At 37.8% G+C, this 25396-nt stretch overlaps 1 protein-coding gene across 2 annotated transcripts; it reads right to left on the minus strand.

Annotated features, from left to right (window-relative positions):
- Positions 1–3415: 3415 nt before the first annotated feature.
- Positions 3416–24171, minus strand: PNPT1 (polyribonucleotide nucleotidyltransferase 1). Of its 2 annotated transcripts, none has more exons than XM_050894464.1 (29): positions 23981–24171; positions 23175–23235; positions 22782–22856; positions 21827–21932; positions 20773–20822; positions 20212–20275; positions 20078–20125; positions 19277–19390; positions 18816–19002; positions 18238–18289; positions 17850–17907; positions 17604–17700; positions 17405–17507; positions 16077–16147; positions 14546–14582; positions 13708–13774; positions 13525–13614; positions 12594–12647; positions 12382–12488; positions 11636–11707; positions 11475–11538; positions 9764–9847; positions 9190–9273; positions 7088–7194; positions 6951–7006; positions 6304–6382; positions 5807–5854; positions 5298–5456; positions 3416–4492 (listed from the first exon to the last, which is right to left on the minus strand). In XM_050894464.1, the coding sequence occupies exons 1-28, from the start codon at positions 24169–24171 to the stop codon at positions 5301–5303; spliced, it is 2382 nt and encodes a 793-aa protein (XP_050750421.1). In that variant the 3' UTR covers positions 3416–4492; positions 5298–5300. The 2 variants fall into 2 exon arrangements, with proteins under 2 accessions (XP_050750421.1, XP_050750422.1); XM_050894465.1 differs by lacking the exon at positions 3416–4492 and adding an exon at positions 4499–4731.
- Between the last annotated feature and the right edge of the window lie 1225 nt (positions 24172–25396).

The following is a 25396-nucleotide window of genomic DNA, read 5'->3' on the forward strand; positions in this document are numbered from 1 at the left end:
ACCACTTGCCAGGCATTGTGGAGTCTGTAAATCTTAGTTTTCCATACTAAAAACCAGCTACGCATTTCCTCTGTACTAAGAATAATAATAAAGAATAATTACATTTCAGTGCTTGCATGGGAATAGGGGAAAAGGACACAAAAGCGTGGAAGAAGTCAAGCTGTGTGAAACAGCAGGGACTTTGGGAAGGAGGGGAAGCTTGAAAGTGTCTCAGAACAAAATCAGGCTCTGAAGGGGAAGGGAGATGGGAGGGCAAGTGCTCCCCAGGCCAGGGTGTGTCTCATTCCCAGACAAAGAAAGACTTTTCTAGCTCTTGCCTAATAGTGAAAGCAGTTACACCGGTATAGCTCTTACTTACAAGACGGGCATTTCTGTGGTGTAAGTTCAATCTTGTTCCAGATGAAGGGAAAGAAAAAGTTTACGACAGAATTCGCCACTATAAGTAACTATGTGCAACTTTTCCATACATTAGAAAAACATTCTCTAGGCAGATTTAGAAAATTTACATCAACGTAACATTTAAGTCTCAGCTTTTGCTCTGATGTTCATTGTAACAGGCCTCCTTAAGATTTACTGCCATTCAGCACACTGAGTATGTGACAGCCACCGATCATTGCTTGGTGCAGTTTTCGATCAGCTGCACTGGTGTAGCTGAACAGCTGAAAAGTCTTTTACATTCCTTAAGAGGCAGCCTCATGCGTCTGAGGACTGGTCACCCTGCTTATTTAACGTCCGCAAAACAACCCACCTCTAAGAAAGGTTAAGAGAAGCACCCTTAATGGGGTTCTGCGGATCTAGCGTTCAATCCCAGTCAAGCCCTTATTTTCATCTTTAACAGGGGCCACTGAAGACACACAATCATGAGTTTTCTTTGCAGAAGATGGCAACTGTAAGATACACCTCTGAGAACTATCATAGTTCTGTATACAGTATAGGAACATACTTTAGGATATGTGCATCATATCATTATGGATAAATAAGTCAGTAACCGTACAAAAGGCCACATTACATTAGTGGTTTCACCAACCATGATTTGAGAGTCACATCAAGCAGTTTACAGTTGGGTTCTACACAAGCCTTCCCCGCTACACGTTGGTGGCCTGTTCTGCATTACATGGCCTGATCCCTTCAAGATTTTACACACTGGGCATATTTCTGCCTCAGTGAAAACTCAGTAAAAAGAAAACACACCAAAAGAAACATAAACCCCAATGGCCACAGCATATTGCTGCTTCAGGATGTCTGCCACTCACAAACTGTCTCCCTTCTGCAAGACTTCTATGCATGCTCTTTAGCTCTTCAAGTGCATAAAACTACTTATGACCTCTCCTACTCAAGATTATATGCAGTACTTGTCCAGATACACAGACCAGCAAGAAACCACAGCACAATATTCTGGAGCAAATTCTTATCTATCATGGTCAACAGCTACAGAAGGAGTAGGAGATACACGAGCCAGAATTGGCATGAAAAACTATTTCTCTGCTTAAGCTGTGAAATAAATCCGTGACCTCCCCAGGCATGAAATCAATGACCTCTGTGGAAAAATGCCACTCCAGAACACACCCGGATTGCATTCCCTCAGACACGGGGCTCCTTTTTGCGCAGAATGGCATCCAGGACTCTGCAGCCTAGGGTGTCAGAAACCGCAGCATGATCTTGTCACCTATACCAATAAAAAGCAAGTCAATTCTGGGGGCTTTGCCTGAAGAACATACGCAAGACTTGCCCCAACTGCTCTTACAGATCTGATTTAAAACCAGGGTAAATACGAGACCAGGAAAGCAATACATCTGAATCTCTGCATTGTAAGATTCAGAGAAAGGAAAGCAGCACTTCTTTATTGTGGCATTGCACCTTCGAGTAGCTCATCTCTCCCCACTATCACAAAGTGACAAGCTATAGCTGTTCGATAGAGTTCTCTGTTCTTCATCAAAACAAAGAATTTTGTTAGGGTAGGCTACAGACAGAGCAAGTCTTCAAGTGTCACAATGTGGAGCAGCAGGGAGCTCTAATTTTTTTGTTGTTTTCAGAAGCAAGACAGACAACTCATTCCTAAATCACTTAAAATTTCTTGGAGTGAAATTAAGAGACTGTATCACTCCCTCCGGCATGTAATCCCAGAAGTACAATTAGGCCAGCTCTTACGCTTTTATTATAGTACTTGTAATATTTATTGCTGGTATTTAAAGATACCCCAGCTCCTGATGCTTTGCGCCTGTGTGAAAGTCTCAGCTTTGTCAAATGCATTTCTGGCCCTCCTGACCTGGTGTAATGCTGCAACTGCCCAGCCTCACTTTCCAAAGCAATTCCTTTCAATGGCTCCATTTAAGATGGGTCATTACAGAAGCTAACTATCTAGGGCAGTAGAGACAAAAAAAAAATTAAATAAATAAATAAAAATCACTATTTCAAACATGAAAAAACCAGCTACTGCAATAGGGCTGAGCTTGCTCTCTCAAGCACTATTAACCTACCTGCTCTCTGATCACAGCTGATATCACCTGAGAGTCAAGTACCTCCTGCCACAGTCCAACCTGCCACTACTGAGGGCTCTCAGGTGAATCCAGAATGTCTGAAGCCAGCCTGCCTTCCCTCCAGGAAGGTTCAGACTGGCACACACTTACTCAATGCTTGGCTCCCATCAAGCTTCTCTCCTCGGGTAAGAGCAGCTGGTTTGTGCTCCTCCCAGACAGCTCCCAAGCATATTTTTTTCCGCCCCTTCCCATAGGGCCTAAAACTTGTAACAAGTGCAGAAAGTCAGGCTGACTGTACAGGTTCTGTCACAGGTACCTAAAAAGTCTTTTTCCTACTTTATCGTCTAACAAACAGAAAATCCCCCAGCACTCCAACAGTTGATTTACTGAGACCACCACCTATCACACAAATCATTAATACTCCTGTTAATGCAGGCAAGAAAAATACTTTTACAGGAAAGAATGGGATTCTTCTGGCTCCTAAATCATCCATTTTCACAGATTCAAGTGCAAGCATCCTACTGGTAATGTGCTAGCTAAAAAAAGCTTCTAAAGTTAGTATTTTTTGTAGTATTTTAGTAACCAGAGCATCCATCTGTTCTACTACAAAAAGGAGCCTTGCAGAAATTTTTCTACAATAAAAGAAGCTAAACCTTGGAAAATCACTCGGATTGCAGAGGTCAATTTTTGAGAACAGTTATGAGAAATGGAAACATTTGAGCTTCTGTTCAGGAATTTTAACATTTGTCTACATCATTTCATTAACTCTATCCAGTATATGTAACAAACCAGGTATCAGTCAACTAAGGTCATAGTAAGCAAGGACATTAGAAATCTTACTAAGAAATAGCAGCATACAGTCCTCAAAGAAGAGGAAAAGATTGCTAGGGAAAACTTTTTCAATCTTACATGATGAAAGACAGACAACTATAAAGAAGTCAGCCAATCATTTTTGTCTTCTTTAATATTTTAACTTAGAATAAAAAAAAGGCAGAACAATTTTTACTGTACATTCACATTTCTCCTCTCCCCAGTGTTTTGTTTTTTCTTTCAGGAGGTCCAGAGCCCACTTGCCATCAGGTGGGAAGCTGATTTGCTTATTAGGTCTATCTACAAATTGGTGAACATCAGAAGGGACACCTCTTTGATTTTCAAGGTCTGTACCTCACAGCAGAAAAACAAGTAGTTCTTGTGAGCCCCTGGGAAACGTTTTGGAAATGTTTTGAAGTCTAAAAGACTTCCATCCATTGATGGAACGTAATCAATGCAGGAATTCTAACACTCTTAATGAGGAGGGTTTAGGGGGATGATTTACCACATCAATTGTTTATTCCAAAACAGTTATTTTAATCTTAATGTTTTCATTATATATTTTAAAATTCAGTGTTAATGAACCCAGATAACAAACAATGATGTTTCAGCCAGGTTCTTTGTTTTGTCCCCCTTCTGCTCAGATATTTAACAAGTCTGAACCCTAAGACAGTTATTGATATATTTATCTGAAACAGCGTCAATCGCGTTAAAGGTGATACTTCTAAGTCTTGAGCAATGTTTTGCTCAACATTTCAGTCTTGTACACTGGAAAGCCAGTAAAACCTTGGCCAACTGTGCCTCTCAACTACTGTCATATCTCATCAGCCAAGTACACAGGAGAATTCCTTCTCCCAGGAAGTAATTGTTAAATACTTGCTTCTCATCTTTGCACTTTTATTTTGAGATGACAGCGAGAAGAATCTTAGGCACTGAAATGTAATCCGCTCTTCAGTCTATACAATTCCACGTTCTTAGATTCTCACCCTTGCTACACAAGATAAGAGCATTGGTTGTTTCTGTTTTTCTTTTAAACGAGTTTTTAATCCATTTGAAGACTTTCAAGTTCTACATCACCTTTAAGCATAAATAGTGTCTATTTTAAAAATATGATTCACTACCATTGACCTGCAGATTCTTGCGAAGACATCTACAGATTCTAGCAAAGGTCGCTTGTATATCCATGAACTATCACGCCTTTTTTCCTGAAAGAGACAGAAAATACTCTGTAACCAACTAATTATATCAAGGCATGAAATTCAGAAACGCTTCTTAAAAAAATTTTCTTCAGTGAATTTGTTTGTTCTAGTGTTGTGAATCATTCCTAGAAGATTGCCACAGATTGCCTTAAGTTATCATTGGTGCATTGCATTTCCATTTGCCAATCTCATTGTGCAACTGCTCTTGATTTTACAGTCAGACACCTTCCCGTTCTAGTAGCTTCCTAAGGAAAAAAACCATACACAACAGTTTTGTGAAAAGTTTAGGTGTAAGTCTATTGACAGTCAAATACACACTGTGAAACTAGTTCTAGGGAAGAGCTTTGGGCACTCCATTAATTGACTGAGACTGAGATTGACTGAGAAGTCTCCACTAATTGACTCAAAACTTTCAAGAAAGCGGCTTAGTTTTTCTTCTCTTCCCCTACTCTGCCTTCCCCCCCCTTAAAAAAAAAAAAAAAAAAAAAAAGGGTGGCAAGGTAAGAAGAGGGAATGCTTACATAGATGTTGTAGATTAACAAATAAGTTCGTTTTGGAGAAAGTAGGCTGTCTAGGATGCCTGAAACCGTCAAGGCATTTGAACAATTTTACAGTATCAAGCTCTTTACAACCGCAGGACATGAAAGGGCAGTTGCTAACTTACGATATGCTGCAACATAACTGGCAAGCAGTATTTGCACACCACTGAAGGGTAACTGTACGATATAAAAACCAGATTGATAAAATCCTTTACAATAATTGTAAAGAAAGTGCAGTACTGAGTCATCTTAAGTTGTTCCGATGGCCTTACCTGTCACTGGGATGAAGTAGACGACTGTGGAACCGTACCTCCCAGGACAATACTGTTTTTGTCAGTTAGGGTTTTAAGCACAGTTGTGGCTGGAGACTGTAGAATTTTACGCGAAAGCCTCATTCTACCATCAGTCGGATCACGTCCAAAGTATTTAACCTGTTAAGAAAACAAACCACGTTAAGACTGACCAACTTAAAGAGCTGGAAGTAGCATTTTCCTTAAAAGGTGGTGTTTTGGGTTTTTTTTTTTCAATTTGATACTAGAAAAGCCATAAACAATAGGCACCATTTAGCCTATATTGCTCCGTCAAATTAATGTGGTGTCTAGATAGCAAGAGGCTAACACTAAATAACTCTAATTTGAAATGATCAGGGCTTTAACCAGCACAGAAGCAGAGTCTGATACGGCAAAATGTTTTCTTCATAAACACAAAATAAAAAATTCACTCAAATTCTAAAATACGAACAGCAGTTTGTTAGCATTTTAAAGTTAAAAAAAAAAATTACCTGAATTTCTTGTCCAACTTCTAATCCCAGGGCACTAGGATGTTTAATCTAGAACACAGTGTTTTTCAGAGAAAAAATATTTCAGCGTGATTAATTTTGTAAGGTTAGTTATAAAAGTTCCTTATAAAAGTCCCTTCTTTTAGGGATTCTTCATGCTACACTTCAGACAATCAGAGCAGCTCAACACTACCTTATGAACAACGGGTTTCTAAATGTTACATAGAAAAGGGTATTGCAGATCTAAACAACTTGGTGATGTGCATAAAACCATAAACAGTAGGATTGTAGCAGGCATACAGTTAGATTGTTTGCAGCTTTAAGTACAGGGCAAGCAGAGGTTAAACAAAAAGGTGCTGCTAATCTAACATAGCTTTTAACATGCAAGTGGACTCTGGAGCAACAGTATGTGTGTTACAGCTAATGCAGACTATGTTTAGTAAGAATCGATTAAAAACAAATATAAGTGTCTAGTTTATATTTTTTAAGGCATATATTACCTTTCTTTGATCAAGTTGTGAATTATGAAGTAACACTGGTGTCATGTTTGGATACAATTTTACCATCACTCCAGAATCTCTGCAACAGAAAACAGCATGGTTATTTCAAAATACATTGATAGAAGTCTGTATGTATTTTACTTTGCATATTGACCCCAAAGCAAGCATTAGTAAACTTCTCATAAAGAAGATTTTACTCCTCCCTTTTTAAAAATCTTACATCAACCATAACGTGTCCACTCGTTTTCCCTTAATTGGAAGTGGATGGAAATTACTTATTTCAGGACAGTATATTTCAGTAATAAGTACCATCCAAAAAGTGCATGTAATTGCAATCCAGTATTTGTCTTGCAAAAAGGTAAAAAGCAAATTCCTACCATCTCTCTGATATACAAAGATGAAAAAAGGCCTTAGGTTTTATAATTTAGAGACATTCTAATAACTAAACAAGCAGGAAAAATAAACAGCCTTATTAAGAAACAGAATAATATTTTCAACAGAAAATATCAGGAATGATGCTGGTGCCAATGTCACCAGCATAAGTTTGGCATCCTTAAAAATAAATTATTTTACATCATATTTAAGTATCAGGAATATAGGTATGTAAATAAACTAATTTCTACTCAACCCCAGAGCACTTTTCATACCTTATTTCAGTTATCGTGGCTGTATAAACTGCACCAAATTCCAAATTAACTTCCTGCTGTAGGGGGAAAAAAGAAACAGTAAGACACAAATTCACAAAAGCAAATTGAAAAAGCTGACAACGAAAGTCTGTCCTTACATCATCTTTGCAGATTTCATGGATAAATTCTCTTGCTTCATGCATAGCACTAGGTGTGGGGGCAAACACAGAATACGTCTCTTCATCCAGCTGACTTACAGTTACACCTTAGAAATAGAATTTATTAGGTGAAAATTGCAAGCAGAAAAGCTACATTCAGTAAATTCAGCAAAATGATTTTGCATAGACTCACTAAGATCTGAGAGTCCTAAATCATTTCAAATATTCTTCAGATTAGGCACTGGACAGCTTTACATGCAACTGAATGGAAACCATGTTACATGTATGCTTGCCAAATACCTGGACAAACTTGTGTTCTATAAAGGACCATTCACATTTGCAAAATTACTATTATAATCCTTTTGACAGGAAAAAATCCTTTCAAGAATTTTTTCTTATAAATGAATCTCACAGAGATTTTTTAATAAAATTATAGTTGATGGAAATTAAAGTGTTTCAGAGCCAGAACATACTAAGATTGCATGGTAAAATTCTTTGCACCTCTAGACTAGTTTTCTGGCCAACAGACTGCACAGGCTTGCAACCAAAGGGAAGTATGATTTTTTTTCCTCCTTTTCTCCAGCCCAGTCCCCTGAGAAGCACTAATCAAGCTAGCTAGAGCATTAATCAACCTAGCTAAAGCAGCTGAAGCAGAACATCTACTTGATACTCTCTATATAGACATCAGCCTTTTTTAATTTTTAGCTTTCTAAAAGTAGGGAACAAGTGAAGAAGTTTTTACTATATTAAGCAATAAAGGAAAGAATTTGCATTTACAAAAAGTGCTCACAAAAGAAGTCTGATGTACTTAATATCACAGCAGAAATTCACCTCTGCTACCATGGCTGACTATTGGTTGAATATTACCTTCATCACCTTTGAGAGATGGTAAGGGCAGGCTATGTGTAGTTTTACTGGTTTGAGTTGCCTGAACAAAGGTTTTTAATAGTGTAGCCTCTCAGAAATACTTAACACTTTACAAATTCTGTTCATTCACTTCTGAGGGCAGCCACAACATCAAGCTATAGGCCTAATTTTAAGGGACCCGTCAGTCTGCATTTATCTCAACCAAAGCATCAATTGCCCTATTTAGGAAATGGTAGTGAGAGAGGCATCAACTTTGAATTTGGCACTTAAGGCCAGGCAGGACAAACCACTGTGTAATCAAATCAAATTAATTTACTCCAAGAAATATAACAAGGTCAGGAAACACTTGTCACACTACTCGCTACCAGTTTAAGCCCCAGTACAGGTCACTCCTACAATGTGAGAGAGAGTTGGATTTCTAACATACGCCAGCATGTTAACAGTGTATACAAGCTCTTCACAGAATTCTAGGAAAACAGTCGATGAGCACTGTAGGAAAGAGCTCAATGTCCCCTCTTAACCATAGCAAAAAAGCTTTAGTTTATAAGAAGAGAAGCTGCATAGATTTGATCTACACTTCAGCATATTCATGATCAGACTTGCCTGACTTCACATCTTTCATTCAACACTATCTGCAATACTGTCCCTAGATGAACCTTCAATTGCCTCTTCTGTAAGCCCTGAGAAACACCATCACACATGCACCAAACTTCTAGGAATTCCTGCTGCAAGACAAACTGCAAGCACTTTTACAGAGAGAATCTACACAACTAAGTGCGGCTGAAGTGAGCTTCACCTAGCTCTTCAGAACACATGCATCTCTTATCAAGATACAGTACAGACTCAGTTTGTACTGAGCATTGGAACAGCTAAACATACAAGTCTGAAAACAAATGCAAAGACTGTTTTGCAGTCTGCAGCATAAAGCACAAATTAAAAAGTACCCTTTTCTCTTAATACTTCTTCCTATCTACTTATTAGGTTGTTGCTGCTGAAGCACAAATGCCAGTTTTATGGAGGTGGTCTACAGAACAATTTGGGAAGTTTAAGTTTAGCTACTTACAGTTTCTGAAAGGGCATAAAGATAGCATTAAGATTCAGCAATAGCTGCGCTAGTAAATACCTGTGTTACCAAGATCCACTAATTAAAACTCCACACTAGTAATTTTCGTATAGAGAAGAGAAGCTAACAAACACATCAGGATAAATTATCACAGGAAGCAAGAATGTCTTACCAGTCTGTGCTTGAAGTTTCTTCAAATTATAGGCCCCAGGACCAACAAATCTTAACCTTTTTGATAATGGAACGTGGATAGTTTCTGAAAGAACATTTAAAAATACTTCGAAATGCTAAATATAATAATCTTGAAAGCTATCACAAAAAATAAGTCACATTCGTTTAGGTTTTAATCTTCTATAGCTACTCGTATTGTTTGCTGAACACTGATGTAATTACATTTAAGAATTGAAATAAATGAAAACATAGAATACAAATACTTTGATGACTGTAAGTTACCTTAAGCTGTACCAATACCGGCATCTGTATCTATTCTGATTTTGTGAGAGTTTCACATAACTTCAGTTTAATTCTCTTCTCTGGTGTACAGTGAAATAGTACAGTGCTGCCCCACATGGCAATAAAAACCAAAAATTCACCTCAAAAAAACCCAAAGAAAAAAATAATCCCAAGAGGCAGGGGCAGAAACGTATAATAAACATTCATTTAAAAAGCTGTTTTAAGCAGCAGCTTATTGTTAAAAAGATAATTACAAAATATATGCATTCTTACCAACATACAACTAATATTACCTACAACTGGTCCACTTTCTTTTCTGTTAGGTCTGGGTTTTGCCAGCGTTTGGTTCATAATTTGTAAAATCTCCCTCTTTGCAACTGTGGGGGTTAGAGGGGGGAAGGGGGAAGGAAAAAAAAGACTTTAGTGTAAGATTAAAATAAATTTATGCAGTTTTTGTTGTAAAGTAGATAAACAGCCGTTCATAAAGTCTGCCTCCTGCCTAACTTGAGCATTTATCATGGTATCGTAACACATTTCAGGTAGTGCACGTTTATTGCAGTACAACATTCTACTCTGTGTATACAAAACCTATGCCTTCAGCACATTTATTGCTTCTATGCAGCGTAGAACATTATGTAATGTTCTGTTTCAGTGTATTATTTAAGTAAATCAGAGTGCTGATAAAGAGCAACAGGCCGTAGCTTTGATTAGTTATGATACACTGGCCTGAAACTTTAGCTGAGCTGCTTGAAGTGACACACCATTGAATAGGAATTACTAGTTCTTACATCTTAATAACGGTTTTCTTACTAAAATCTTCCTATTACAATCAAGTTGAAAATTTTCTCTTACAACTAGTTAAATCCTTATTAAAGCTTGTAGCTTCAATTTTTCATATGGCTCAAGAATATTTTAGCTGTACATGTCAGAATACAGACAGCAGTAAATTTCAATAGTGAATATAGCTGAACTTATGGTAAATGAGAAATTGTTTGCTGTTCTTTCTATAAGATTATTCTGTTGGATTTAAAAAAAGTCAGGTAATAGGATGTTTGTGTGTTAGTCCAAATCCACTTCAGTGTTACGGTAACACTTTACATATTTAACTGGCAACAGATGCCTCCTCCCTCTCCCAACTTTCACCAATCAAAAGCAATCCAGAGTTTCAGTGCGCAAAGCTGCACTGCACCTTTACTACCTGTGTTATTCGTAGGGTATCAAGCTGCTAGATCGTAACCATGAACTCCCTGAGATGACACGGACTTCAACTTAAGTTCTAAGAACTTACTGCTCAAGAGACATTTAAAAATTCGTCTGAAGTTACTTTAAAGTTATAGCTTGGAGCTTATTTTTAACAAGCTTTTTTACTGATTTATTGCACAGCAAAGAGCAAACTTTTTTTTCCCCCCCAACTCGCCACATATGGTTTGAATACAGTATGACAAAAATTTTATAAACTGACTTGGCTTAGTAATATTGTACTTGTATCAGTCAAATCCAAAATACTGCACGTAACTATTTCATAATATATTCCTCTACCCTGATTTTGCTCTTTTGTGTAAGTTCCCTCCCTCTCCACTTTGCTATGCCACTAGTTTTATTGCAATTTTTCAAAACAAGTTACCCATTGTACTAAACTGGCAACTGTTAATATCACACCATTTTTGTTCTGTTTTAATAAAAAGTAACCTCCAGGAGCAGCAGACACTTTCACTGACACTACGTACAATAACATGAAACTTAAGTGTGGTGGGAAGGGCCTGGCTTTTTGGAGACTGAATGCTCTTCTCCGACACAAAAAGCTATTTATTTTGTGTGAAGTGGCTATATTGAAGTATAACAGACAACACCCAAATCCGACCAGTTTTTTTGAAGATAGCAGCTTTTTTCCACAATGAGAACAGAAAATGTAATAATTTATTATTTAGCTTCATAAAACTTAGAATTGAATACAATTTATCATTTAATATGATAAAATGGGTACAAATACAAACACGGACCTACCTGTAGCTTGCTGAATAGCTTCCATTACAATTTTTATTGGTATTCCTGGCAGTTTTAGATCAACCTAATATGAAGAGAGTAAAGTTACATCAATATGTAAGGAAAGCTTTTTTAGATACATTCTCAGAGTTCCATTTTAAGAAGATTTAATGTTATGATACCTGCAAGGCAGTTATTCCTTTATTAGTACCCGCCATCTTGAAATCCATATCACCATAGTAATCTTCAATTCCCTACCAGCATAGACAGAAAGAAAGCAAATTGGAGTAACTTTATCCCAGTGTCAAGTCTCATTATACTAAAAGTACATTCTATGTTTCAATAAGCCACAAAGTAGTTCTGCAGACTTGGAATTACTTCTGAGACTCATGTGTTTTTCTTCAGCCTTATTTTGCTGTTCATGATCAACACTGTTCCTTTCTCTCCCTATAAATTAAGAGCTTTCGTAGACTAGTTTCTGAACAACAGATCCACAGTTGATTTTGTCCTAGCAGTGGCTGCCACAAGAAGCAGCAGCACGATAATGTGCATTCCACCCCCCCAACAACTTTGCCAAGTGCTCATTCGCCATCCAATATATTGTGTTTTTCAGTAACTTAAAGTATTCAAGAATTATTAATCTCTTTCTCCCAAGAGAAAAGACAAAAATCATTGGAATGACAGATCTTATGAGAGCTTAAAAGAAATAATTGAGTAATTACAAAAAACTAAAACATGACTGGACATTTCAGAGATTTTCTGAAACAGGGGAGGAGTTTGGGAGACAAAACAGAGAAGATAAAACCAGTCAATATTTCCAGTAGCGTATGTTCCAGAATTAATGGGGTAAACTGTTACAAAAGAAGGTCATAGAGGGTATTTTTTAGAATTAAGCAGCAATAAAAACAACAGTGTTAGAAACACTCACCAGGATGTCTGTCAGCAAGCGATAGTCCTCTATATCTCCTTTTTCCAGACTGCATTTGGTAATGAGACCTATTGCTACACCTGCCACTGCACTTGTTACTGGAACTCCTAAGAGTGGTAAATAAAAATACATTTTTATAACCTTTGGTCATTTCCAAATCCTATAACACATTATCGTATGTAGTTTATCTTTCTGAGTGCCATATTTCGTACCTGCATCCATTAATGCCAAACTTCCACCACATGCAGAAGCCATTGAAGATGACCCTACAGAGTTAGAATACAGGGGGGGGGAAAAAGTATTAAACATTGGTCAGAAGTATCCGAAACAAAACTTGCTAGTGATATTCTTCAATGACAGTTTGACAATTAACATGCTGCTAGCTAGAAAATACTGTGCAGCAACACTCGTACTACAATAAGTAATTGCAATTAGAAGTTTTCTGTAGCAGAAGTATTTTTAACAAGAAATGGGTAATATAGTTTGAATCTTTCATGACACTGATACCAAAAAAGCTCAACAAGCATCACGATTAATATTAAATATTCTACACAAGGAATCTGTGGGTTTTGCAGGAAGCTGCAAATGGGACTCCTTCCCTTTCTCCACTAACCCCTTCTCCCACCCACCTAACCTTGCTGTAGAGCTAGGAAATAGGAGGTGGACCTCAGGGAGCTTCTTGCCACACAGGCCAATCTGCAGCAAGGTGAAATGGATAGCTCTCCCCCAAACTGGGGAGATAGGAAAGAACAAACACAGTCAGCCAGAAGTTACCTCTAAGTCAGTGAGGGTACCGGCTGTGATTAAACACTGACGAATGGGTCTCAATACATGCTGATTTATTTTCCTTACTCTGTAGCATAAAAATGCCCCCAAATACCATTTTATTAAACTCAGAATTTATGTTTACATCTCATACTGATACTCTGCTATTATACAAATTGAAAGAAAGGTCCATTGTTCATGACCATATACATCCTTTTAATTTTAAGTACTTCAGGTAATAGAGCTATCAAGATTAAGAAGGTTAAAAATGAAATCTATTACCTAAAATGCCTACAACTCCAGTTTGTCAAACTCGAGCTTTTTTAAGAACCAAATTTTGTCCCTAGCACTAGGTTAAAAATAAGAAAATCATAATACCATTTGACTCTAAGACTTCAGAAGTTACTCGTATTGTGAATGGGAAATCCTGGGGAATAATTGGTTTCAAAGCTCTTTCTGCCAGTGCACCTGTTTAAAAAACACACCAAGTGATCCATAAATAATAACAATCAGACAAAATATGAGAACTTAGAGCATGGGACTTCTCTAGTCTGAACTCACCATGTCCAAGTTCTCTTCTGTTCATACCAGTAACTTTGCCAATCTCATTAGTTGCATAAGGAGGAAACTATGAAGTAAAAAAGTGTATATAGAAAGTTAACTAATATTTTTTCTCCATTTTAAAACATACGCTTAGAAAAAAATTCTTTGAAGTTTTCATGCATCTCAAGGTAAAAACAAATTAAAAAAAAAAAAAAAATCAAACCACCACATGACTTCTATCAGTCACTTAGTTTGCAAACCAGGACCAGTTTAGGTAATGTTTAGTAAGTGTTTTACTTCCACAGAACAGAAGAGAATAAAGCAGTCGCAAGTAAGTTGAAAAACAACACAACAAGCATACTCCAATTAAACTTGTCAAACAACGTATCAGAAATCTAGTTTCCGGTATACAAATAACGGAACAAGATATGCCTGTTGCCTGTATGAAATACTTGGGCAAGTTCCAAAGGCTGAGAGAGATCCAAGATGTAAAAGCACTTATTTACTATCAGTGTAGTATGTCAGCTGAACATACTAATAGAGTTCACTAAAAATAATAGAGCAGGTTAATCCTGCTTTCAGTAATAACCCATTCTTAAGGAGCTAACCTAATGTTAAGATATTAAAAAGGCTGTAGAAAATGGCAATTTACAAATTATCTAGTGCTTTTTAGGAAAACAGCACTTTTGTTCATAAACTGCAGTATAAATTCACATATGAATTAAAATTAATAAATTTTAGCAAATCTAGAGATAATTTATATCCTAGGATAATTTATATCCTTTCACCTTTAAAAGCAAAACATGAAGCCCTTCTATGAATCATGCAGAAAGCTGTGACACAGTAAAACTCTCACCTCATAATGCAGCATGAAGTTTTTATCTTTTATTCCACTATTAATTAAAAACAAGACCATGTCAGAAAAGAGCAACCAAACGTGTCTTACATACAAAAGGTAATACATAAGATTATATTCAGTTATGCTTACAAATAGACCCAGCAAAAACAATGAATCAATAGATTTGCTGATCACCCACATTTTTCCTAAGGTTTTCTATGTAGTAAACAAATTTAAACACATAGTCTACAAAGAAAAAACCTCATGTGTTAATCATCATTAAAACAGTTTCCCCAGCTGTTTAGAATAGAATAGGCCCTATCAGTTCCTTATGCTGGTTTCAGTGTGTCTGAAGGAAGAAAAAAAAATATTCAAACTTCAGGAACATCAGCATCTTACTGTACACATTGCAGGAAGGACTCAGAAATGTAAGCACTCAGAAGGAAAACTAAAAGTCTCTGTAAACACCAAATAGCTCTTGATGAAATAAAAAAAAAAAATCTGCCCTCAAAAAAGTTACCGAAGTACCACAAGACTTGACTCTTAACAATAAACACAAAAAAGCTAATCTATAAAGAAAATTGCTTCAAGTCAAGACTTGCCTGTAGTTTCATATACAGGCAATCTCTCATTCATGAAGCAACCTAATGACTGCTAATTAAAACCCATTATTTAACACAAACTAATTTCCAAGAATACCAAAATTACAGAATACGGACAAACACCTCTAGGCCAAAAAATTTAACTAAAGCAAAGCTGACACATTAAAATGTAAAAGCTCCCGCACTGGTGGGATGAGATCACTGACCTACAGCTTTAAAGGGAAGGAGTTTCCCCTCCCCAACAAGTTAGCACTCAGCAACAAAACGTTAACGGCACAAGGACTTGCTTGCTACATCGTACATTAAAAGTTTTCCTTACTCCATTAAGAAAGAAGACAAATATTTTCACCCTCTGAATATTTTTATTTTGAGACAAAATAAGAATATTTAGATAGGCCGACTCAGTTGGGGAAAAAAAAGACCCACACAATTATCTGCTTTTTAATTTTTTTCCATTTGAACCAAACTTGACAAACAGAATAGCACTTCATGGGCTACGTGCATCCAACCTATCGAGCAAAAACTTCAAAACATGTAAGAAATAGATTAAATGAGTAGCACACATATCAAGTTCCAGTGTGATGATAAATACTTGGAACAAAGAGAGAATAAACTTTCATCAATTGTTTTATTTAAAGAGACTTGATATATGGACACAGTTTTACAGATTCAAGAGTAATTCGCTATTTTCTTTCTCTTGAAACCAGACTGGATGCTACTTGTAACACTCTCCAATTTCAAATGTGTGCCTATGGAATTGATGTCACCTTAACAAAAAACAACTGCCAAGATCTCTTGAAAACAGGCCACTTCAAAGTCTAATTTTACACATTTTTCAGTCCTAATGAATATATATATGTGTCAAAGTTCAAGGAACTTTTATCAAATGTGCTTAAATGCTCACCCTCTTTTATTACCACTGACAAAACACCAAAAGATATACATACCTCACTGCTGTTGAGATAAGATCTGATTTTACACTTGATTCTATAGAGTCAAATGTAACTGTACAGAGAACCTAAAATAAAAAGGCAGGGGGTAAATAAACTGCTCTTAAACGCTTCCATCTTTCACAACTTTTACTGGTTACGAAGAATCAAAAAGAATTATTTCAGCAACAAATATGATGCCATCACCTACTACCACTTCTGCAAACTTTCTCTCTTCCTTCATCACACAAACTTACTCATAATCTGTAAAGATTATACAATCTTACAAGCGATCACATTTAAAAATACTAATTTAATGCTTCTTAACCAGGTAGGAGCCTAGAACAGTTTGTTCACTAAGAAACCGAACTACTTTAAGAGCCAGGGCCAGATGCAGCCACAATGTTGTGCAAAAGAGCACACCTGTTCATGCCATGGACTTGCAGCATGTGTTACTTTTAGTGGGAGAAGAGGGGACAACACTGAGGAGTAAATCACTGTTTGCAAGTACCAATGTACCCTATAATAAGTCAGATCAATGGCTGACAGTCTTCCAGGAAATGAGCTATAAAAAACATAGAGGAGACCAAATCTTGAGTAGTCTTAATTCAATCCACCCAACATCTGACACTTTTGGCAAAAAAAAAGAAAAGAATAATCTCAATGTGATTTTTTTGGTACAATTTCCCTGTTTAGTCCAGGTTACATATGAAGTTCCTTTTAAAAGATTTCTTATGACATGCACAATTTAGCACTGCCCTACATACCAATGACCCATTAACCGAGTCACCCATTTTTCTAAAAATGAACAGGATTGTATTTTACATGAAAAGCTTTTGTTTCAACAAATATCTTTAACATAAAAGTCTACACAGAGGGATGAAAAAGGTATGATTTTGGACTTATCTTATTAACAAGCAATTCTACTTTAAGCCGTCCTGAATTGGAAACCTTTCTTGTCAAATCACCTCCCCCCCAAGACAAAACTCAACCAGCCAAAAATGCCCCAAATCTGCCAACCTGAACTGAACAAGGAGAATCCTTACAGCTTCTAACTTTGGTTACTAGACATTCTTCAGAAAGTCTGAAGACACAGTAATGCTTACCAGACTCTTTCTGAGCACGTAGGCTTAGAACGTTATCCTAACATCTGTACTGTTCATGTAGCAAGGAGCCAAGCTTTGTCTACTGTCTTAATGGACTCAGATATAGTTTAAGTCTAAACTGTTTTCTAGTTATTACTATTTGAATGTGGAAAAAAAAAGAAACGTTGCATTTAAACGAAAGATACAAATCTTTCAGCTTTTGATAAATTAATTTATAATTTCTGATGTTTAAAGATATACCTGCGTTTGACCTCTCTGAAATAAGGCTGATCCATGAAGCGTTTTAAACATGTTCACTTCACATTTAATATCTCTGAGGGAAGTCAAATCTCTCCCATCACACCTAAAGTTACAAGCAGAAATTATGAGATCAATGAAACTACAGTCTTGCATAAAAAGTTGACAGAAATATTATTCACTAGGAGTTTGAGATACTTACCTTTTATATTCACTCAGAACAAGATTCCTAAAAATATCCTTTGAAACCACATTGAAAGATTCCATGATTTCATAAGGCTCAGCCTCTGGAAATTTTTCTGGGTATAAAAAAGAAATTGCATCTGAAGTCGAAAAATGAATTTTATAGAACTTTTAGTAAAACAGCTTGGCCAACAAAGAGTGTGCTCTAAGTAGTGCTAGCTCCATTTAAGCATTCTCTAAATATTAAGAAAGCAGAAAATAATACCTTTCAGCTGTTCTTCTGTTTCAAGCCTTATCTTGTTAATTGCTTCATCTCTAGAAACCTAGAACACAGGATTTACAACCAGTTAACTCTACGGGGCAGAATAACAAAAGAGGTTTGGGTTGCTGGGTTTTTGTTTGTTTTAAAATTCTGTAAAACTCAAGGAATAAGGAACATTATTTCATTGTCACACAAATTCAAAGATCAATAATGTACTGCAAACAAATATTGTGGTAGATAAGAATTTACAGAACAATTTATTATTACTATTGCAAATATACGCAGAGGAGGAGAAGAGTTTTTATTAACATTAAAGAAACTAGATCTCACTACAGTTTCATTATGATATTAATTAAAAAATAATTATATCATGTTTGAATTGACTACTTACTTTATCATGGCTAGAATCTGTGAACACCGCATAGATCTTGTTAAAAGCAAGTCTTTTGGAAGAAAAGAAAGAATTTTTGAAAACACAGCTTAACACACACTTATATAATTAGTTTCTTTTGAGGACTAAATGTTTGTTTTCATTACCAGTATGAAAGCACCAGACTGACATTTATAAACATTTCTAGCTCCAGCTGTCCTTCCTGCCTGCTCTCCTGCCACCCCTCTGAAATTAGTTATCACTTCCACAACAAAGCTCATACAAGCCAACATATCCTGACTCCTCTTGTCACCATTCCACAAGAGTGGCATATTAACTTACAATACTATCACTGGGTTTTCAGGATATTTATTTTGCCCTGTCCTTCTTACTAAGTATAAAAGAAGAGAGCTGAAGGCCATGTTCCTAAGTTTCTATGGAAAATGCAGCAAGTAATTCTGAACATTCAAAACACACTATTTTGTTAAACAAAACCCCCAAACTACCTGATCAGAGCTCATCAAATTAAACAATCGTTAAACAAGCATTTTGAGTCAACTTAACAGAATTTAGAGCAAAATTATTTGTTCTGAACTTACTTCTTTGCACATTCCACTATCTCTTCAGGAGCAACAAATAACTTCTGAACGGTTCTCTTGACAACACCCCGTTCCTTCATTAGTTGTTGAATTCCCTGAATTATTTGCTGGGTATGCTTCACCCCTACTTTGATGGCATGACAGAAGTCTTGTTGCAATATATTCTCGGCAGTTGCTTCCAACATAACTATCAATGGAAAGTTAAAAATTTAAAAATTAAGTAAATTACTATTTTATTGTTCGATAGCAATCTAACTCAACTGAGGAAATACACATTAACATTAAACTGCGTAAATATAATGGAATTTACTTTACCTAACCAAAAGTTACCTAACCTATCACTGTTGTTTATTCCTACTATTGTGTAAAAATACAAGTTTCAAAGATTAGGAAAGTATCTGCAAAGAGGCACCTACCTGATTTTCAAACACTCAACAGATATTAATAATTAACCTACTTACCAACTTGATTTTGTGGAGCTCCAGCAACAACTAAATTTAAAGCACTAGAAGACATCTGTTTTCGAGTTGGATTGATAATAGTTTCTCCATCAACCATTCCTACCCTTACTGCACCTACAAAGAGATAATAAGGAAGTTCTTTAAGGCATCATTTTACTTTGAAAATTATACATCTAAAAACAATAACTAAAGCTATGGATTCATTTTAAAATATTAGCACGTTAGCTATATATTAAGAACAAATCTGTAAGGCAAAATTATCTATTCTTGAATTTCTTTTGGGTAGTATTACTGGGTAGGGCATATAATGCCAAGTAGCATTATACACAAGGCTATAAGTCTACTGGGTTTTTTTTAGTCATTTGCAGACATTTTCTAGAAAAAAGGCAGGTGAAAGGAAAATACAGCTAAATATTTGTTCTTGGCTAGATCATTTCTCTTCCCAAAAAATATTGATAATGAAATAAAGCTCTTCCTGAGTTCCTGGAGAAAAAGTATTCTTATCCAGCTATTTTCTAAACAATGCTTTTCCAAGTGTAAGTTTCTCTAAAGAAAAAATTAAGTTATTGGTCTCTATACTATACCATTTCTGGATTATAAATCCTTCCAGAAGTATATTTAGTCCAGGAAAAATAATGCTTTGAAGTGCAATAATCCTATCCATTTTAAAATTATTTTCAATATTTGAAACAAAAGATAGTGGACTTCAGATTCAGATTCTTGTTAAAAAAGGAAGCATGAACTGTGGTCTAAGTCTCCCATTATTTTCAAATCACCCATCATTTCAAAATATTTACTTACCAATAGGACCATTCCATGGGATATCAGATAGCGCAAGTGCTGCAGAAGCTAGAATGAAGAGATAAAATCTGTATTAGAAAAAAATGGATCACATTAAATCACACACAAGCAGTTGTTTTTAACCGTCCTCTTACCTCCATTAATTGCCAGAACATCAGGATCATTGACACCGTCTACTGCTAAAAGATTACAAAGGATCTGGCATAAGATAAAAGACAATGAATAATTTTGACCTATACATTTTTATTAGCTGTCAATACAAAGCTAAGGACAATAAAACAAACCATTCCACATATTTATACAAGCCCATACTGCAAAAGAAAATTTGTTCGGGTATCTAAACTAGAAAGCTTACATAAACCCCACTAATGTGTAATACCGTATCATATCATACAACATATACTATTAGCCTTCCTTTCCTCTGTTGTACAGAGGATATTTGAATTTTGTTCCTGTATCTCTACAAGAAAATTTGGAAACTAGCATGTAATAAAAATCATTTAAGACAAGGAGATGACAAACTAAAAAGCAGCATTACACTATTAGACTGTTTTTCAAAGCGTAAACCCCTCCTGGATGCTAGTGAAAATTGCTTTTCTTAAAACAGTGCCTATATCATGTGAAATTTTCATTTGACATACCCAAGTTTTCCATTCTGAAGGTAGCTATAGTGAAGGACAGTGAGCGTGACCTACCTGTGTATCATAAAAGTAGCCTACTGGAAAGAGTGGTCTGATTGACCGATCTGCAAAAGAAACACTCAAAGTCTAAAAACTATTTGGTTTTCAGTAGCTAGTATTCAGTTTGCCTTGTAATAACCCCACAAGAAACTGACAAAGTGGTTCAAATGAAAGACCCAAACAAACAAAAAAGAAAAGGCAGAGAACCCAGAAGGAAATTTAGAATGACATATAATCAACTCTAAAATTTCAATAGCACTCAGAGGAAAATAAGAGTTATTTGGGTGAGCATACCCACTGTCAGGTAACACAAGGTAAAAAACATTGAAAAAGTCTTCTATGCTTTAGGATACAAATAATCTATTAAATAATATTTCACCAGAAAGATCTTCAATGAAGCGGCATAGTCCTTAAACAAAGAAAAGCAATAAAAGCACGTATGTTCAAAATATTGCATTATTTCCATTATTTCCTATTAGTTTTATTTCAGTCTGAAGTGTATAGGACTCTGCATAACAGCCTAGTCCTTACAGGCTGTTCCCTTTCTTAATTCTTTTCATTGCTGTCTTAAGATGCTGATGTATATGACATCAGTTTTATTTAAGTGTTGAATTTCAAGGTATTATCTTATTCATGAATTGAGATAGCCATGATGGAGACAACTTTTCAAGCAGGATCAAGAGGGAGAGAATGAGTATATACCAATCAGTAAGTCTGCCTCTTTGTATTTCAGAGTTTAGCTTGGTTGTCTCTTCCACGTGTCCAGAGAGATGTGCAACTGCAGAGGTAACATCTCTGCAGTCAGGATGAGATCTTAACAACAACAACAGTGACAAGATTTTTCAAGATCCAGGCTTATATATAAAGGAGTATGCACACAGCCCCAGTTGATACATAATTTTAAAAATCAGTACTGATAAAAAAGAAACTACAGGTTTGTTTTCTTCTGACATTACTGCAGAAACAATCAACTCTGCAAACAGCAGTTATAAATTACTATCTTTTCAAACATTTGTGAGGATATTACAAAATATTTAAAATACACTGTAAATAAAATGTTTCAGCCTACCTATTACTCTGCTTGTAAGAATTTCTTTATCAGTGGAACCCAGTTCTCTTCTTAGATAGTTTGTAGGAATTCTTCCTGCTGCAGCAGCTTTCTGACGGTAGTCAACCTTTTAAAAACAAAACAGGGATTCCTAAAGACAACAGAATACTTATTTCAGAGCCACAGAATCATTCAGGTTAGAAGGGACACCTCCAAAGGTCTATAATCCAATCCCTTGCTCAGAGCAAGGTCAACTCTGAATTCAGGTGACATTATTCAAGGCTCTGTCTTGATGCCCAAATGGACCCTCCCATTCTATATCATATACGGACTGCCCAGCTAGTCAGCCCCCAGAGCTTGAACTGCTGCAGGGCACTAGTGCAGCCCAAGTTCAGGACTTTGTGTTTGTCCTTATAGAATTTCATAAGGTTCCTGTCAGCCCCTTCCTCCAGCCCCTGGTCCCTCTGGGTGGCAGCCCTGCTTCTGAGCATATCATCTGCACCCCCCCCAGTTTGGTGTCATCTGCAAACTTGATGAGCAGGAATTCCAGGTCACTGATACAAGTATGAAACAGGCTGTGTTCCAGGATAGACTCCTGGGGAACTCACTAATATTCAGCCTCAAGGTAGAAGATGAATCATTAACCCTTAATAACCACAACCCTTTGAGCTTCATAATCCAACCCATCTTTCATACATCTAAAATATAATGTCTGAACATGGATGTTGGGGCAGACAAAGATCACAAGGCTTTTGTGGAAAGCCTTGCTAAAGTCAAGGTATATAACATCCAGGGCTCATCCCTCATCCATAGGTCTAGTCATTTTATTGTAGATTGCTATTCTGAAATCCAGGGTCTGTAGTCTGCTATTTGCATTCCTCACTCCCCCCAGCATCTTCAACTCCACTATTTAATGATTAGTGCTGCTAAGGCTACCACTGGTTATCACAAAACTAATTTTGTCGTTAGTACTTACCACTAATGGCATAAACTGAGAGGCAGAAGGCTTAGTTTTACTGACTGCTGTGACCATTACTGCTGTGTCACCTAGCTGGATTAAGGAAAAAAAAAAAAAAAATTGAAGTTACCTGCAACCAAAATATTGTCTGAAGTCCTAAACTTATTCACAAACTAAAATATTCTTGAATCCAGAATATTCTTTGCAGAAAACAACCACACAAATCCATGCTTCACACCATTATTTTTGCTTTTCAAACAAAATTTTTTCCTACAAAACACAGATGTACATTCATTAGGGATTAAATTGCCACTTGAGGCTCTATATTCTTTTAATAGGCTCTGATGTCCTAACAATGACTGTTCAGATCCAGAAATTTTCAAGTTGCACAAATTTTAACTTTTTTTTTACCTGAACAACAGCAGATCCATCAGCAAATCTAGCAAGTTTTCCAGAAGACAGTTCCATCTTTCTATCAGAAAGAAATAATCTGTTACTCATGGCGAATTCAAATAATTTTTCCAGTAATGTCTGCATTCATCTACAGCACCAACTGTACAGAATATAGGCTACATTTCATAGTAGACATAAAAATCCTCATTAGATATGGAAATTGAAACTTTGACCAAAAGTGACCAAATCTCCCTGACTTTAATATGCTTTTGCCTCAAATGTCCCACTTCTTTCACCCTGAAGCAAAGGCTTGCAGCCACATGGGATGTCACCTAAAGTTACATCTATGGCTTAGCGGCAAAATGCTTTGCTCACGCTGGAAGATGAATCATCCACCTGTTCCAGGTGGGTTTTAGAGTCTTGCCACTAGAAAATGCAAGTACGCACCTGCTGTACCCTCACAAGAAAAGGGGAGCCGCTTGCACACCCACCAAACACCTCTTCCCACCACAGCTGCACAATATTCTCTCTTCCATACAGGAAAGAGAAGGAAATACACCTGCTCTTCACCCACTGTGAATGAGGAACGGCACGGAGGAATATCAGCCACAATTTCTCCTCACGTTTGTTTAACCCACCACCCCGGACAGCTTTCTCCACTGACTCCGGGGCCGTGGGGTCCGCCGGTTCCCTGCCCAGAACCGGTACCGAAAGCCACTCCTCCTCAGCCAGCGCCGCAGCCCAGGCTCAGGGAGCGGGAAGCACCCGGAACGCCTCCCCGCTGCTCCCCGGTTCGCCCTCTCAGGCCGCGGAGAGCCCCTCACCTGCCCCCCACATCCACCGTCACCGTCCGGCAGGGCCCGGGCTCCGCCGCAGCACCGCGGGCGGGCGCCAACCGCAGCACGCAGCCGTCCGGCGGCAGCAACAGCCGCCGCCGCCGCCATTGCGCCGCGGCCCCGCCGCCAACGGCCAAACCGCCGAGCGCGACGCGGCGACAGCTCGTGGCGGCGGCCATGGCACCGGTGGGCAGGAAGGGGCAACCCCACCGGCGGCCGCCACCCGATTGGCTCTCGGAAGCGGCGGGTGGGAGGCGGGCCGCCGCGCAGTAAGCTCGGAGCGGATTGGCTTTCGTACCGGCGGTTTAGTTTCGATTCCGCAACGCGAGCGCGTCCCTACGCCCCCTGGCGGAGCCCCGCCGGCTACGGCGGCTGAGGAGGGTCAGGCGGCGCAGATCGCGCGATCGCGGTGGCTCCGGAGCCCTCAGCGGGGCCCTGCTGAGAAGTCTGAGGTAAAAAGTGGCGGGAAAAGCTCCGCGGCGGCCCCTGGATACGAGGCGGCTTTAGAGCCAGCTCAGACTAAAATTTGGGGGACACTCGGCGAAACGGGGGCCCGGTCTGCGGGAGAGGACACCTGCACCAGGGCTGCCGCCTCCCTCCCGCCATTGTGCCATCTTCGTGCCTGTGGAGCCTCGTCCAGCTGCCCCAGGTCCGCAGCCGCTGCCTTCGGCCCAGTATTGCTGCCGAGCGACAGCAGCCGCAAGGCTTGGTGTGGGAAAGTTACTGCGTGTTAGTCAGCCGAAAATTCAGGGCCATTCCTTTAGGAGCACGGCTGAATGAGTAAGTGCCAGCTTAAACTCACACTTGAAAGGAAAAATACATATATTTGGAACTCATTTGCCCAAAACACCTTGTTCTGTGCCTCTTGTTTCCAAAACTGTAACACACCCACAAAAAAAAAAACCCACATTTCAAAATAAAGAATTGTAATTAAGCCCCGTAAATCTTTTTAGTAATTAATCTTACAGCTGTATTAACCATAGATCCCGTAGCAGGGTCTGGCAACTGGAGCATGGCAACAGTATCAAGAGATTCACACTGAACTTCAAGGCCACGCTCATCTCAAGTAACTGAAGGGGTCGCTCCATCACGCCATTCCTCGCTTTTCTCCTTGGTAAGGCAAGAATAGTGATCCTTAGCACTCTCAAGCCAGGAATGTCAAAATATTTTTCAAAGTGCAAGAGGAGGGTTACAACAGTTGTTATTGCTTATCACAAAGGCTCGCCAGTTAAAATATTTCTTGTGTTGTTACATGCTCAGAGCGCAACAGAATGTTACACTTAGGGGACAGTGGTTTTGTTCACGCATTAATTATTCCTCAGACATATTATTGTTCAGTTGTATAATGCAAAAGAGATTAGTAATTACTTTATTATTATTTATGTCTGTGAGCATGAATGAACA

The sequence above is a fragment of the Gymnogyps californianus genome, chromosome 3, assembly GCF_018139145.2.
Source record: "Gymnogyps californianus isolate 813 chromosome 3, ASM1813914v2, whole genome shotgun sequence".
NCBI classification, from domain to species: Eukaryota; Metazoa; Chordata; class Aves; order Accipitriformes; family Cathartidae; genus Gymnogyps; species Gymnogyps californianus.